General features: G+C 42.4%; 1 protein-coding gene across 1 annotated transcript in view; it reads right to left on the reverse strand.

Annotated features, from left to right (window-relative positions):
- The window catches only part of slc23a1 (solute carrier family 23 member 1), a 57,279-nt gene that overhangs the window by 17,294 nt on the left and 24,985 nt on the right, over window positions 1-15,000 (reverse strand). Inside the window, exons 8-11 of the mRNA XM_078549747.1 lie at window positions 13,578-13,698; window positions 7,089-7,245; window positions 6,495-6,642; window positions 2,300-2,405 (exon numbers count right to left, since the gene is read on the reverse strand). Coding sequence (XP_078405873.1) covers window positions 2,300-2,405; window positions 6,495-6,642; window positions 7,089-7,245; window positions 13,578-13,698 — 532 coding nt within the window. The remainder of the gene's footprint in view (window positions 1-2,299; window positions 2,406-6,494; window positions 6,643-7,088; window positions 7,246-13,577; window positions 13,699-15,000) is intronic.

Consider the following 15,000-nt stretch of genomic DNA (forward strand, 5'->3'; position numbering starts at 1 on the left):
GAGCTTTGAATGTTTTGATCTTTTGCACTGAAGAGCTGCAGGCATGGCCAAACAAAAAGCTTCTTTGCAAAGCACTCCTTCTGTTATATGATTGCTAACTACCTGGAAGACATTTCATCTGGTCAGCACGTCACCCATTCTCAGCTGCACTTGACTGCTGCTAGTCTTCAGAGCAACACAGGAGCAACTTATGCAACTTCACTGTCCCCTCTAATGAGGGCCTAGAGCATTGGGTTTTTTCAGTAACATATGCTCCTGCTGCAGCTCCAGCAACACCAGCTGCTTTCACCATAGCCACATGCCTTCCACAGGAAGAAGGGATGGTCACAAATGTACAAGTGGAAGAAGGCAAGAAACCAGAGGTCAACAGGCAAGAAGACTTGCGCAAGCACCAGTGTCTCAAGCTCTTAGGGGAGGTCCAAGCCCTGGTTAGATGCTCTGAAGCATGCCATGGTACCTTTGAACAGAAATCCTTCCTCTGTAAAAATGACCACGTCATCCTACCCATCCTCCCTAATTGGTTGGGAACTTGGGAGGTTGGCTTTTAATTGATTTGCTTCGGAAAAGAGCAAACAGAATAGCCTCTACTCCAGTGATCAGGTTCATAACCCAAAAATGGTCCTGACATCTGGAAAAATAAACTAGGGAATTAAGATTCCATCCAGAGAATATCAAGACTTGGCCGAACGCAATAAAAGACTTCTAAATCGCAGACTATATTTGGTGCCAGATTTGAATTCTCTTACACTATTTACCCATAAACAACAGGAAGCATCATTAGCCTCTTATTTTGACAGCAAATTTTGGCCCAATATAAAAATAGAAGTAACGGCAACCAAAGCCCTGGGTAAACATTGCATGGCAATCAATTCAGGTGTTGTACACTACCACGATCAATAACTCTAACCACTCTTCACACTCAAATTCTCTTCAACTGTGAAGGGTTCCCAAAATTCCCACATTTTTCAAATCATCAACAAGAATATGACTTTTGGACTTTTATGGCAGAGGACCCAGCTGCTGAGTTAAGCGTAGAACCCTGCAGACAGGAGGTTAGGACGAGAGGAGACAGGATATGCGTTCTTCCCTTTAAAACAATCAACCCAGAGAAAGACTTCATCTTACATGAAACTAAAGCCCATCAAATTCTTGCATAAATAATCGCTACTAACTACTAAGGCAGGAAGGCAGCCATCAATGCAATTATGCGAACCTATCAATACTCCACATATACAATGGCTTTCAGTTCAAGACTTGTTACAGGGACAGGAAGACAATGATAAACATCATGCAAGCCCATTAAAAATAGTGAGACAACAATCACCTGGGGAAGCCCACCAAAATCAGACAAAGAACTAACCTTGAATTGGATTGAGATAAGAAATTCAAAAAAAAAACAGTATAATTGGGCCACCAGTTACAAAAGGGCAGCTTTTGGGCAGTGAACAGTTTGAAGCAGTTGTAGCTGAGCCAAGTGGAGGGAGGAGATCTGGAGGTTTGCAGGCCCGCAGGCAAAATCACAGCGAGGGGCATGGGGTGGCAGGCTCAACCGAAGACAACAAGGCCGCAACTGCAGCCCTCCACAAAGGTCGACCACCCACAACCGTGCCCTCCACCCAACTGAAGAACCTTCGCAGATTCCACAGACCAGGACCACTTGGGGACGGCAGACCCCAGAGGACACAAAGAGCGTACTCCAAAACTGCAACCGGCTTACCTGGCTGGATTTCGAACTGTCAAGGAACCCTGGTTGGTGAGCATGATCCCTGACCTCTCCTAGTTCAATTTATTTAGGTTTTGGGGGTGGGATAAGGGTAAGGGGATTAGTAGCGTGATTTTCCCTCGTTATGCCATGTGTTCCCCATTCTTAACTAAGTGTACTTTGTAGGTCTGTATAATCTCAGTGTAATCCTAATGTTATAAATTGATTTGTGACTTCATTAAACCCGGTTTCTTCTTCTTGCACCAAAACCAGTTGTCTGCTGCACTTTGTCACACCCCCCAAATATGTCCAAGGTCTAGAACCCAGGGAATGGGAGCGATTTGGACCATTCAGAAGTCAGAGGTGAAGCTGACACACACACACCACCCCCTACAACTGTCAAACATTTTTAAAAGTGAAAAATACATTTAAAAAAATTATAAAGTTAAATCACACATTTCTAACATCTTGAACCAAGAATGGGTACCAATGAGCACATTCACTCCCTGCCAAATCACTGGCTGAACTATAAGGGTGTGCTACACAAAGAGCAAAGTAAAAAGCACAATCAAATGACATAGCTCAAAAAAAAGGTACTTTTGTTATCCCAAGGACCCCAATATTTGGGCTGGATGATGTAGAACCATTTCCTGTTCCAAGTAATCCTGCAATGATACAAGATATTCCTTCAGTGAAGATTCCTCTGGAAGGCAACAAAAGAGTACTTAAGGTTACAATCAGTTTTGTTCATACAGAGGTAGAGAGAAAACTTGAATTTTTTTCCCCTCTTAAAAACAGAATTCGGGAACCTATTAGGAACATAGGAAATAGGAGTAGGCCATTCGGCCCCTCGAGGCTGCTCCACCATTCAACTAGATCATAGCTGATCTTCTACCTCAATGCCATTTTTCCACAGTATCCCCGCACCCTTTCTATGCCTTTAAAATTTAAAAATCCATCAATATCTGTCTTGAACATACTCATTGGCTAAGCCCTCAGCCTTCTGGGGCAGAGAATTCCAAAGATTCACCGAGTGAAGAAACTCCTCCCTCATCTCAGAATAAGGGGTAGTCCATTTAGGACTGAGACTGTGTCCCCTGGTTCTGGACAACCCCCAGCCATTGGAAACAACCATCCTGCATCTTCCCTATCTTTACCTGTAAGAAATATTTATATTTGAATGTGATCATGACCACTATCATCTAGAAGGTGAAAGGCAGCAGACATATGGGAACACTGCCACCGTGAAGTTGCCCTCCAAACCACACCATCCTGACTTGGAAATATATCGCCATTCCTTCACTGTTGCTGGGTCAAAATCCTGGAACTCCCTCCCTAACAGCACTGTGGGTGTACCTACACCACATGGACTACAGCAGTTCAAGGCAGCAGCTCACCACACCCTCTCAAGGGCAATTGGGGATGGGCAATAAATCCTGGCCTAACCAGTGACGCTCACATCCCATGAACAAATTTTTAAAAAGCATCGATCCTTGCGGTATTCCACTACTCATAGCTTGCCAACCTGAGAATGACCCATTTATTCCTACTCTGTTTTCTGTCCGTTAACCAATTCTAAATCCATGCCAGTATATTACCCCTTATCCTAGTGCTCCAATTTTGCTTACTAACCTCTTGCCTGGGATCTTATCGAAAGCTTTCTGAAAATCCGAATACACCACATCCACTGGTTCCCCTTTATCTATCCTGCCAGTTACATCCTCAAAAAACTAAAAGATTCTAACATTTTCCCTACTACTGATGTTAGGCTTACAAGTCTGTAATTCCCGTTCTCTCTCTCTCTCCTTTCTTAAGTACTGGGGTTACATTTGCCACCTTCCATTCTGCAGGAACCGTTCCAGAATCAATAGAATTTTAAAAGATGACCACGAATGCATCCATTATCTCTACAGCCACCTCTTTCAATACTTTGGTATGTAGATCATCAGGTCCAGGGGATTTTATTAACTTTCAATCCCATTAATTTCTATTGTACTATGTACTAATACTAATCTTTCAGTTCTTCATGCTCACTAGCACCTTGGTATTTTTGAAACGATTTTTATATCTTCCTCTGTGAAGAGGGACAAAGTCTTTGTTTAGTTTCTGTCATTTCCTTATTCCCCATTATAAATTCTCCTGTTTTTGCCTGTAATGGACCTACATTTGTCTTTGCTAATGTTTTCCTTTTTAAGGGACCTAGAGAAACTTTTACAGTCAGTTTTTTATTTGTTTCTCATCAGTTTATTCTCATATTTTATTTTCTCTTTACCAGTTTCTTGGTCCTCCTTTGCAGAGTTCTGAAAAGCTCCCAATCCTCAAACTTACTGCTTTTATATTTGAATTGATGACTCTAAAAAGCTCAGGTTACATCAAATGATACCAAACAAAATGTCTGCCTCATATGGCAAGTGCTCAAAGGTAATTAGTTACCTGTTCACCAACCAACACCCCCACCCCATGAGCCCAGACATCCATGAGTTTTCAAACACCTCCCCCAACATCATTCAGAGGTTAGCGACACTCTTGGTGGCAATGGGCGGAGCCTGAAGCATCCTCTTGGAAAGGAACGTCCTACGGCTCCAGCCAGGGGACGCAAGCCTGGAACTGCTGACCTTTGCAAAGTAGCTCTGGAGTGGGCCAATACTACATGCCTGCTTTGGCTGTAGTCATGCAACGTAATCACTGAGGTTTTGCTTGCTTTAGTGCAGCCACAAACATTATTGCCCTCATATTCCCACAAGCAGAAAAGGGCCCAGAATGCCAGAGTGAGTGCCTGGACCAGTCGTGGAATCCCAATGATCGCCATTCTGACCCTCATGGGAGGCTCTAGAGCTGGCAGCATATCAGTATGGCTGCTTAGTTACAGACAGTGACGTCCAAGTGCAGTTGCAGGTGATTCACCTCAACACCGAGCACGAAGAAAACATCAAGCGAGCATGGGGGATGGTGTTCATCTGCCCTTTAATGTACAGACTTCAATGTGAACTGCCTTGGCGGGCTCCTATCTGGAGAGGTGAGAAGCGCTGATCACTCTGTTCTCTCTTTCAGGTCATCACAAGAACAAAGAGCTGCTGTCTCCAGGAGCACACATCCACCTCTTGAGAAGAGGCAACATTTTATTTATTTATTTATTTATTCTTTCACAATATTTGGCACAGCTGGCTAGGCCAGCATTTAGTGCCCCTCTCCAATTGCCCTTGAGAAGGTGCTGGTACGCTGTCTTCTTGAACCACTGCAGTGCATGTGCTGTAGATACACCCACAGTGCTATTAGGGAGGGGGTTTTAGGATTTTGACCCAGCGAGTGAAGGAACAGTGATATAGTTCCAAGCGAGGATGATGTGTGGCTTGGAGGAGAAATTTCAGGTAGTGGCATTCCCATGCATCTGCTACCCTTGTCCTTCCAGGGGTAGGGGCTGCGGTTTTGGAAGGTGCTTTTGAAGGCGCCTTAGCGAGTTGCTGCAATGCATCTTGTAGATGGTACACACTGCTGCAACTGTACATCACTGTTGGAGGAAGTGAATGTTGAAGGTGGTGGATGGTGCGCCAGTCAAGTGGGCTGTTCTGTCTTGGATGATATCATTGAGCTTCTCATCTAGGCAAGTATTCTATCACATCCCTGACTTGTGCTTTGTAAATGGTGGACAGGCTTTGGGGAGCCAGGCGGTGAAGTTACTCGCCACAGAATTTCCAGCCTCTGACCTGCTCTTTTAGCTACAGTATTCAAATGGCTGAGGTCCATCGTGATCCTCGGATGTTGTTAAAGGGGGATTCAGTGATGGTAATGCTATTGAATGTCAAGAGGAGATGGTTAGATTCTCTCTTGTTGGAGATGGTCATTGCCTGGTACTTGTGTGCTACTTATCAGCCCAAGCCCAATGCTTTCCAGCTCTTCCTGCATGTAGACACAATATCTGGGGAGTTGTGAATGGTACGAAAAACTGCTGCCATGATGTCATGTCTGTATACCCTGGTCACTGGGTATCTATCTCCATGCTGGCACCTGGTTGCTGTGCTCTCTGCAGTCTTTTGCTGCTTCCCCATCACAAGGTTGCCCTTGTGGCTGGCCAGATCCATGTGCTCACACCTCCCCTCCCACCCCACCCCAAGTTATCCTCCTCACTGGAGGACCCTCCTCCATAATGAATAATGTTCACAGCTCTTGAACATTGCTGTTCTGACTGGAACAACCAGCTGCTTTAACAGTGCCTAGCCAATCCAACCGCGCCCCTGCCTCCCACCCCCCAAACCATTAGACCCTTCTCCAGAAAGCCCCTTCCAGGAGCACAATCTCACCAAGGGGATCGTGAACCCAAATCAACAGTTGCCCAACTCCTTCCAAAGGAAATAAAAAAGCTTTACTGCATGGCTGCAGAGTGCAGTAACAACAGCTGCTACCCAATTGCTGTCCTTTAAAAGCTGCTGAGGCTTTAACATGCATATCATTAAATGGCATTCCATTGCCTCATTAAAAAGCTTAAGTATATTTCAATTGTTCATTTTGAAAAGACAAGTGGTTTATGGTTGCCATTCGTAAAATTCAGGCCTAGTGTGATGTTGGGAGCCCCACCCAATTTTATACCCCCCACCCCTTGGTTGTCCATTTCTGCAGCGTAAAATCCCAGCCATTATATTCTGCACATTGAAAAACTGTTGGTTAACCAGGATACTACCCTATAGGAGACTGTTCAATATTTTACAGATCCAAGGTTAATAATCAATTTTATACCAGAAAAAAAATCAGCACAAATGAGTTTGTTCACAGAATATATTTTATAAAGAAGGTTTACCTGTTTAAAGCATGGATAGGTGGAGGTGGAGCCCCAGCCAACCTAGCACAGGCATAATAATCACCTATAGATTCAATGATACCAGCAAGTGTTGCACTGAACATTCCCAGTACTCCAGCTGCTGTGACTGTTGGTAAACCCCACTGACCTGCAAAAAAAATCAAAACAGCCTTCAGCAGAGCATTTAAGAGTATTGTTACCTTTAACAAAAACACTGCATTCTTAAATAAATGTTGCTTTCCATGTTACTGGCATTTCAAAGAATGTATAAATATGCTTAACTTTGACAACATTAATATCCAAATGAGAATCAACAGCTCATGCTTAATCGTACACTATTATTTTAACCTTTGCTATAAAAACACAAAACAGGCTCAAAATCTGCAGCCCATTTTATACCACATACAATTTAGACTTCGATGGAATATAAAATAAAACATGCCGCCAATTTTTCTATAGACCCAAGGTGTGGACCAATTTCATCTCAAAGATCTCCATTTTAAAGAAAGTAACTCAAATTACCTATGCATATACTTTTTTACCTGTACATTATATCATATTTTACATAAACCTTTCTATTTTCTTAACACTTACATGGGTATGGCATGCGAAACCAGGGTGCTGTTGACATTATTTCACCTCTGGCATCTGTTCGGGCTTTGAATCCATACAGATCAGGACTTTTTGGAAATACATCAGTGAGAGTTAAAAGATAGCAGACTAGCCAGACAACCATAATAGCCATTATAATCTAGAAAAGAAAGCAGAGATGATTATTGCAGGCGAAAGTTCTTATTCTGGATATTCTTATACCAAGACACAATTTTGTTTATAGATTCACCAGAGTGCATTGTAAACCAATTAAATGGAATATTCCAAAATTGTCAAGTCTCAGGCTTATTTATTTCATTTATTCTTAATTAAAAAGAAATCCATTTTGATTTCTGCAGCTCCTCATGCTGAAGGTTTTGTGATCTGTCTCCCTTTTCAATAAACCTCAACAAATTTCCTTGCTGTTAACTGTATTTAGTAGTCCAGTGTAAAGCATTTTGTCCATTTTCTCAAATCTAAATTGATACTAAAATTTTTATATTGAAAGAAACTGTCAGTGACTTGGAAACAAAAATAAAGGTTTTTGTGCTCAAGCTAAATAATTTAGTTCTGGGCACAACAGAAAATTCATTGTATTCAGTTTGATGGAATCAATGGACCAGAATTTACTATAGCTGGCAAACAAATTACATTGTTACTTAGACTTGCCCTTGGCCTTTTAATTTCCATAAGATTTTGCGCCGGAAGCAAGAGAGATTGAAATAGCACAGAGCCCTCAACAAGGGGTCTGGGACCTATGTGAACAGGGTAAGCAACTGTGCATCTCCTTAAAGCAGATTGAAATATTGTTGAATGAACAGCAGAGAGTCTGAACTAGGAAGTTTAAGTTTGACTTCATTATTTCATTTTCTGTATTTGATTTGACAGAACAGAGGGGGAAAGAAAAATTGGACTGAGAAAAAGGAGAGAACAAAAAAAGTAAAACAAAAAATGTGTGCTTCTTTAAACTTCAACCACTATTAGAAGCTGAAGGGATGAAACTCTACATTTGTAACAGTTAATTTATAGGGCCAGAGAGGTTGTTTATGCAGTTAAGCCTTAAGTACCCTTTGCTTAAGACTGAAAAAGTCACAACTTTCTGTAGCGAGTTTAGTTCACAACTGAAGTACAGGAACTTCATGAATTTGAAAGGACCGTCAGAAATCTAGATGCCATTTTTTGTTGAAACTATTAGGGGAGTGACTGATGCTGGACAACAACTTTAGGAACTTTTTTTAAACCACATATCTGCTCTCACCTGAAGTCGCCATGCAATTTGCCCATAATTACAGACACTCACCGTTAGCTTCACTTGAATGATAAATTACAACATTTCAAAATAATTTACGTGAACCTCCAATTTAGGAATTGGTTTAACATACCTTAATCCCAAATTAATGGACAAACTGAAAGGATATTTCAGTCTGAGTAATGCAGGTGAATTGGGCCTATGCTTTAAGGTCCACCTGCTATCCATCAATTAAGGATGGCGCTAGACCAATGGAGCACTAGAGATTCTAGGCGACTACGAAAGAGGGTGGTGCTGTCTGTGAAGGTGGGGGGGCGGCAAAGATGTTGCTTCAAAATGGAAATATCCTCAAAGGCTCTAAATGCTTAAAATAAACTATGGTCACAACTGCCATACCGTCATTGTGGAGGGAGTGGTCATTTTTTAAAATTCATTTACAGGAAGAGGGCATCGCTGTCTAGGCCGCCATTCATTGCCCATCTCAAATTGCTCTCGAGAAGGCAGTGGTGAACTGCCCTCTTCAACTGCTACAGTCCACGTGGTGTGGGTACACCAACAGTGCTGTGAGGGAAGGAGTTCCAGAATCTGGACCCAGTGACAGTGAAGGAACACCGATAAATTTCCAAGCCAGGATGGTGAGTGACTTGGTGGAGAACTCGCAAGTGGTGTTCCCATGAATCTGCTGCCCTTATCCTTCTAGATGGTAGTGATTGTGGGTTTGGAAGGTGCTGTCTAAGAAGGGTTAGGACAATAAGGGCCTTTTTTCAGAGCCAACATAAAACTGACTGACCGCCGAGTTGGGAGCCTGGCAGTAACTTGGAGGCAGCTTCCTAGCAGCAGGCTGAAGGGCAATTGGTGCCATCTCTCACTAGCCCAATGTATGAGCCATTAGTATGAAAGGCCACAACTGTGGCTAAAAGCATTCCTGTGGAGGGGATTCCCCTCCATGTTGATGGCCCAATCTACAGTGCACTTTCTTTAATTCTAAAAATTTTCAGTAGGCTTCTGAGATTCTGTTTTGAGGCATCCTCATGCTCGCCTTTCTGCCTTAGCAGTAGCCACTTCCCCCAGTGAAGCTGCTGGCACCCAGCATTGCAGATATTGGGTCTGCCGCTTTGAGAACTCATCTGCCATCCTTAACTGGACGGTGATCTCAAGAGGCAGCCAATTAGCAGCTCATTTCAAGTAAAGTTGTGCCAGTGGGCATCTCGATGACAAGTGCAGGCTTGGGGCCTGCATATGGTCCTGGAGGCAGGTTTCCAAAGTCCATGGGAAAATTAAACTCCTAGGGCAGAATTTTCTGCCTGTCGGGCGGGAAGGCCCGACCCAATCTCTGGTGGGTGGGGAGCTGATCCCCGCCGGAGAAGCGGGCCGCACCGCCATTTTACGTGGGCGGGCCAATTAAGGCCCCCCAGCATGATGTCCAGTGAGAAGCGCTATGTGCTTCCTGTGCGGGCGGGGGGATTCCCCAAAAGCGAGAGTGCGCTCTTTTGCGCATGCGTACAAAAGAGCGCACATCTCCCTGAAGCTAAGTGCAGCCTCAGGGAGATTGCTTCCACTTTGAAAACATTAAAAATAGAAAAAAAAAAATTCCCTAACATGTCTCCCTCATGTGACATGAGATGGGACATGTTCATAATTTACACTATAACTTTATTAAACTTTTTAAAACCCTGCATGAAACCTCATCCCGCCGGTGGATGAGGTTTCATGTTTTTTCTATTTTCTGCCGGGTCTCCTGGCTGACCCAACAGCCTTAAGGTTGGACGGGCAGGTACTTTAATTGTTTAAATGATCCGGTCAATAGCCTCAATTGGCCATTGACTGGTCGGCGGGCCAGCAGCTGATTTTGCTGCGCTCCCACCTTCCTGAAAACTTAAATGGGGCGGGATGACATCGGGGGTTCTGCCTGATGTCATCCCGCGTCATTTTATGCGTCGGCGAGCGGGCCCGCCCCCTGCTCGCCAACGGCAAAATTCTGCCCCTACTCTGTTTTAGTACAGGCGAGCAAAAACAGCCAATTGGAGTACAGGTGCTAGTATGAAACTTGGGGGAAAACAATCAGACGAGAAACTGAGGGAGCTAGTCTGCTATCCAAGATGTAGAATGGTTGATTGGACTAGCACAAAGGAACACAGGTAGAGCCTGGGGCTAAAGGAAGTGGAGGTGGAATCAATGAACACTCTGGCATGCTGATGTGACTTTTATCCTCACTTTACAATTGATACAAAAAGGCAGCCAGCTAACAAAAGGCCAGGGGGAGGAACAAAAAGAGCATGCCAAGGTTAAAACAAATATTGGTGAGGTTTCTCAGCTACATCTAACCATGGAGAAATGATAAAGGGGGAAAATAGAATTTTTGGAATGATTGGAAGAGGAGATGGACATACTTGGTTTACCGAATGTTCTACATTTTCTTCTTCAGTGGCAGAGTGGGTGAGTAAATAGAATGGAAATTGGAGAATAAGGGCATAAAACAAGAGAAGGGGGAAAACATTATTTTGAATGAGGGAGGGGCACATTGCCAAAAACTTAAATTGAACAAGGAAATGTGTATAAATGATTTAAGTTTCACTCCCATTTAAAGCTTCAAGTTGCATTGCTTGGCCTTTGCCCTTAGTGTGTGGATTGTATAATTAAATATGTAACTTGGTAGGAAATCCAATTAGAAGCATTTATTATACACACAATTCCACTTAACACTATTCAACGCGCAAAATAATGGGTAAGTGAACTCAGGTTAGGGGAATATCTAATTAGTTTCTCCACTCTCGATCAAAATCAATTGATGCATATTCATTAATGTCTTGAACAGCAGGCCATGTGGTAGATTATCAATACCTGCATAGATGACTTTGTGACTTCTGCATGGGAGACATATGTTCACCTATACCTATAAGGTGACCTTCATTCTTTGATTAAAGAGCATTCGCTATTCATTGTAGTCATTTATACATAGTTCCTGGTGAACACATGGCACCCTGGGCTCTTGTCCATTATTCTTATCTAAGCACTCCTGGCGGGTAGAGCAAAGTCAGATGTGGAGAAAATCTCTGAGGTCCGAAGGGAGGTGAGAAAGCATCCAAACCTGATTCATGATCATTGCTGAAATGTCTGTATGTATGCACATGCAAAGAAGGAATCAGCCTTGGACGTTATATTTCCTATAGTAAAATGGTTTTCTGATATTTGCTGCTTGAGCATGAACAATGGGCAATTTGATGAGCTGCTGAAGAACAGCTAATGCTTATGGAATTATCTGAGCACATGTCAAAGCTTGAGGAGTCAGAGCGTTGAAGAGAGATGGTGGTATACTAGAGAGTTCTGCAGTAGCTAAGAATTATATATGCAACATCTAATAGAATGTACAACTTTCAACCTCGGCAAGGATATAAAACAGGTGACAGTGGATCAGCTAGCACTTATACACCCCAGCGCATTTCTTTCAAAAGTCAACTGAAAGGAAACTTAAATGGGTATTTTAAGCAAACAGCTAGTCAGCCTCTTGCAGCTTTGAAATACTGAAGTTAAAATTTCTTCCCATAGGATCAAACCAATGTAAAGTAACACCTGGAACTGTTATACTGGTATCAAGGAGTTGACTTTAGAAAGAAACGTACTGGGGTGTATGAGTGCTAGCTGATCCACTGTCACCTGTGGTATACCCTTGCCAAGGTTAAAAGTTCTGTTCTACATTAGATGTTATATATATTATTTCTTAACTACTGCAGAACTCACTAGCATACCACCAACTCTCTTCAACACTGACTCAAGGCTTTAACATGTGCTCAGATAATTCAGTAAGCATTAGCTGTTCTTCAGTAACACAGCAACTGAAACAGCTTCATTATACAGACATTTGATTTTCCATATGACACATAGAATACATCTTGAATAATGTGCCTCTTAAGATTTTGTTTCAAGTCTGACAATAAACAGCCATTTGTTAAATTTCAGCCCAAATGCCTTTGTTAGCATAGATGTAATTAATCATATCCGTTTTTGGAAAGCCAACTTGAGACTTATTTACATAGTGCAAATTGCCTGTAAAGTAAAAGGCTTTAAAATTGATTCTGGGTACATCCGTAGTAGTTAATAATCTAAATATTGCATTTGAGTAATTTAACAGTTTTTTAAAATCCATATCTAAAAGATCCAATTATCTTTTTTTTAAAAAGATGTTCAGCTTGTGGCAAACTCAAATTTATACATTCCAACACTGGAAAAGAATTCAGGATGCTTCTTTATAGAATTTATTCAGAAAGGCTAGTTTTCACATGTATGTCAACCTCACTCTCAACTCTTCCATTGTTTCTTCCATTATCCAAATTCTTATCCAATACCCAGTACCAGATGAGCAGAGATTTTCTCCAATTAAATGTGAAGTCATTGTTTTTGAGCTCAACTCCAACTCTGTTCCCCAGAGGGGATGGACCCCTCTCCCCAGCAAAAGTCTGAGATTAAGCCAATAACCAGCTCACAACCTTAGTGTCACATTCAACCTCAAGGTGCATTTCTGACCTCTTATTCGTCACAAAACCACCTATTTCCACTTCTGTAACATCATGCTACTTTGCCCCTCTCAGCTCATCTGCTGCTAACCCTCATTCATGCCTCTTATCTCTAGGCTTGATATTCCAATGCACTCCTGGCAGGTCTCTTACATTCTACCCTCTAAATTTTTGAGATCATCCAAAACTCTGCTGCCCATGTCTTAACTCGCAACAAGTCCCATTCCCCCATCACACTTGCGCTTGCTGACGTACATAGACTCTCAGTAAAACATTATCTAATTTTAAACTTCACATCCTTGTTTTCAAATCCCTCCATTGCCTTGCCCCTTCCTATCTCAGTAATCTCCTCCAGTCCCACAACCCTCCAAGATATCTGCACTCAATTATGGGCTTTTGTGCATCCCCGATTTTAATTGCTCCACAATTGGGGGCCATGCCTTCAGTTGCCTAGGCCACGAGCACTAGAATATGTTTTTTACACATTTCAGCCTCTCTACATTGCTTTGTTACTCGTTACAGCCAACTCTTTAACTAAGCTTTTGGTCATCTCATATCTCCTTATGTGGTTCGGTGTCATACTTGTTTCCTAATGCTCCCGTGAAGCACCGTGGGGGGTTTCATTACGTTAAAGGTGTGATATAAGCTGTTGATGAGGATTTTCGAGCAGAGTGACAGAAAGAAAAGTTGGAATTGAATGAAGGGTTACTCTTGAGTTAATATCATTTTTACCGGAAACATTTTGAATATTTGTATCTTCACTGTTGTGCATCCTCTTCCACGCTTAAACCCAGGCATTAAAAAATTCACATTGCGCAGGTACTGAGCAAACAGTACGATCAAAACAATTGTTCTAAGAAAGGAGGAGAAAAAAGTATATTTTTATAAATACTGAAGTGATGTGTAAACATTAATCTATTCTTTGCCTGATGTGCTACTGAAGAGCAAGTGTTATTTTGTGCTGCAATATATGACCAGCATTATAATATGACCAGCATTCAAACCCATTTACTTCAAAATGCACTTCAATCTAACTTGTGCATAAGCTTCTGCATTGGAGGGATGTTAATTAGTAATATAATTGCTGTTTTTGCTGCAAATAATCTGTCATTGTATAATCACCTTTTGAAGTGAAAAATGAATTGCATATTTTAGCATATTAAAGAAATGTGAAGGAGGGCACATCTGCATCTTTGCAGGACCTACAAATTTTAAATTATGATGGCATGGGGAATATCCTGGTGCCACTTCCAACAGCTCCTCCATCCGGCATTGAGCAAATAGGTTTGCTGTATGGTAACATTTGAGGCTGGGGTGAACAAAAAAGCTGCTCAGACCTACAATTAATTGTAAAGGCATCACAGAGTTTTCTAATTCTTTCAGAATATGAATTAATATATTGGCTTCATCAGATACATTATCTGGTACCTTATTGATGAGTCCTGCATGAATATGAGTCAAGGTCAGAACTGTGGTGCCAGGGGAGGCAGTGGCATAGTGGTATTGTCACTGGACTAGTAATCCAGAGAGCTAGGGAAATGCTCTGCAGATGGTGGAATTTGAATTCAATAAAAATCTAGAATTAAGTCTAAAGATGACCATGAAACCACTGTCATGAAGACCCATCTGGTTCACCAATGCCCTTTAGGGAAGGGAATCTGCCAGCCTTACCTGGTCAGGCCTACAAGTGACTTCAGACCCACAGCAAAGTGCTTGACTCTTAACTGCCCTCAAGCCATTGAGTTATATAAAACTGCTAAAAACCCTAAAAGGAACCAGACAGGCCTCCTGGGAGTCCTCATGAAGTCTCATGGCATCGGGTCAAACAAGAAAGCCGCATTACCACGTACTGCCACCTGCAGCTGATGAATCAGTGCTCCTCCATGATGAACAACACTTGGAAGAAGCACTGAGGGTGGCAAGGGTGCAGAATGTACTCTGGGTGGGGGACTTCAATGTTCATCACCAAGAGTGGCTCAGTAGCACCACTACAGACCAAGCTGGCCGAGTCCTAAAGAACATAGCTGCAAGACTGGGTCTGCAGCAGGTGGTGAGAGAACCAAGAGGGAAAAACATACTTGACTTCATCCTCACCAACCTGCCTGCTGCAGATGCATCTGTCCATGCATCTTCACATTGATGATACCCTCCACTG

This window comes from Cetorhinus maximus, chromosome 10 (genome assembly GCF_964194155.1).
Source record: "Cetorhinus maximus chromosome 10, sCetMax3.hap1.1, whole genome shotgun sequence".
In the NCBI taxonomy this organism is placed as follows: Eukaryota; Metazoa; Chordata; class Chondrichthyes; order Lamniformes; family Cetorhinidae; genus Cetorhinus; species Cetorhinus maximus.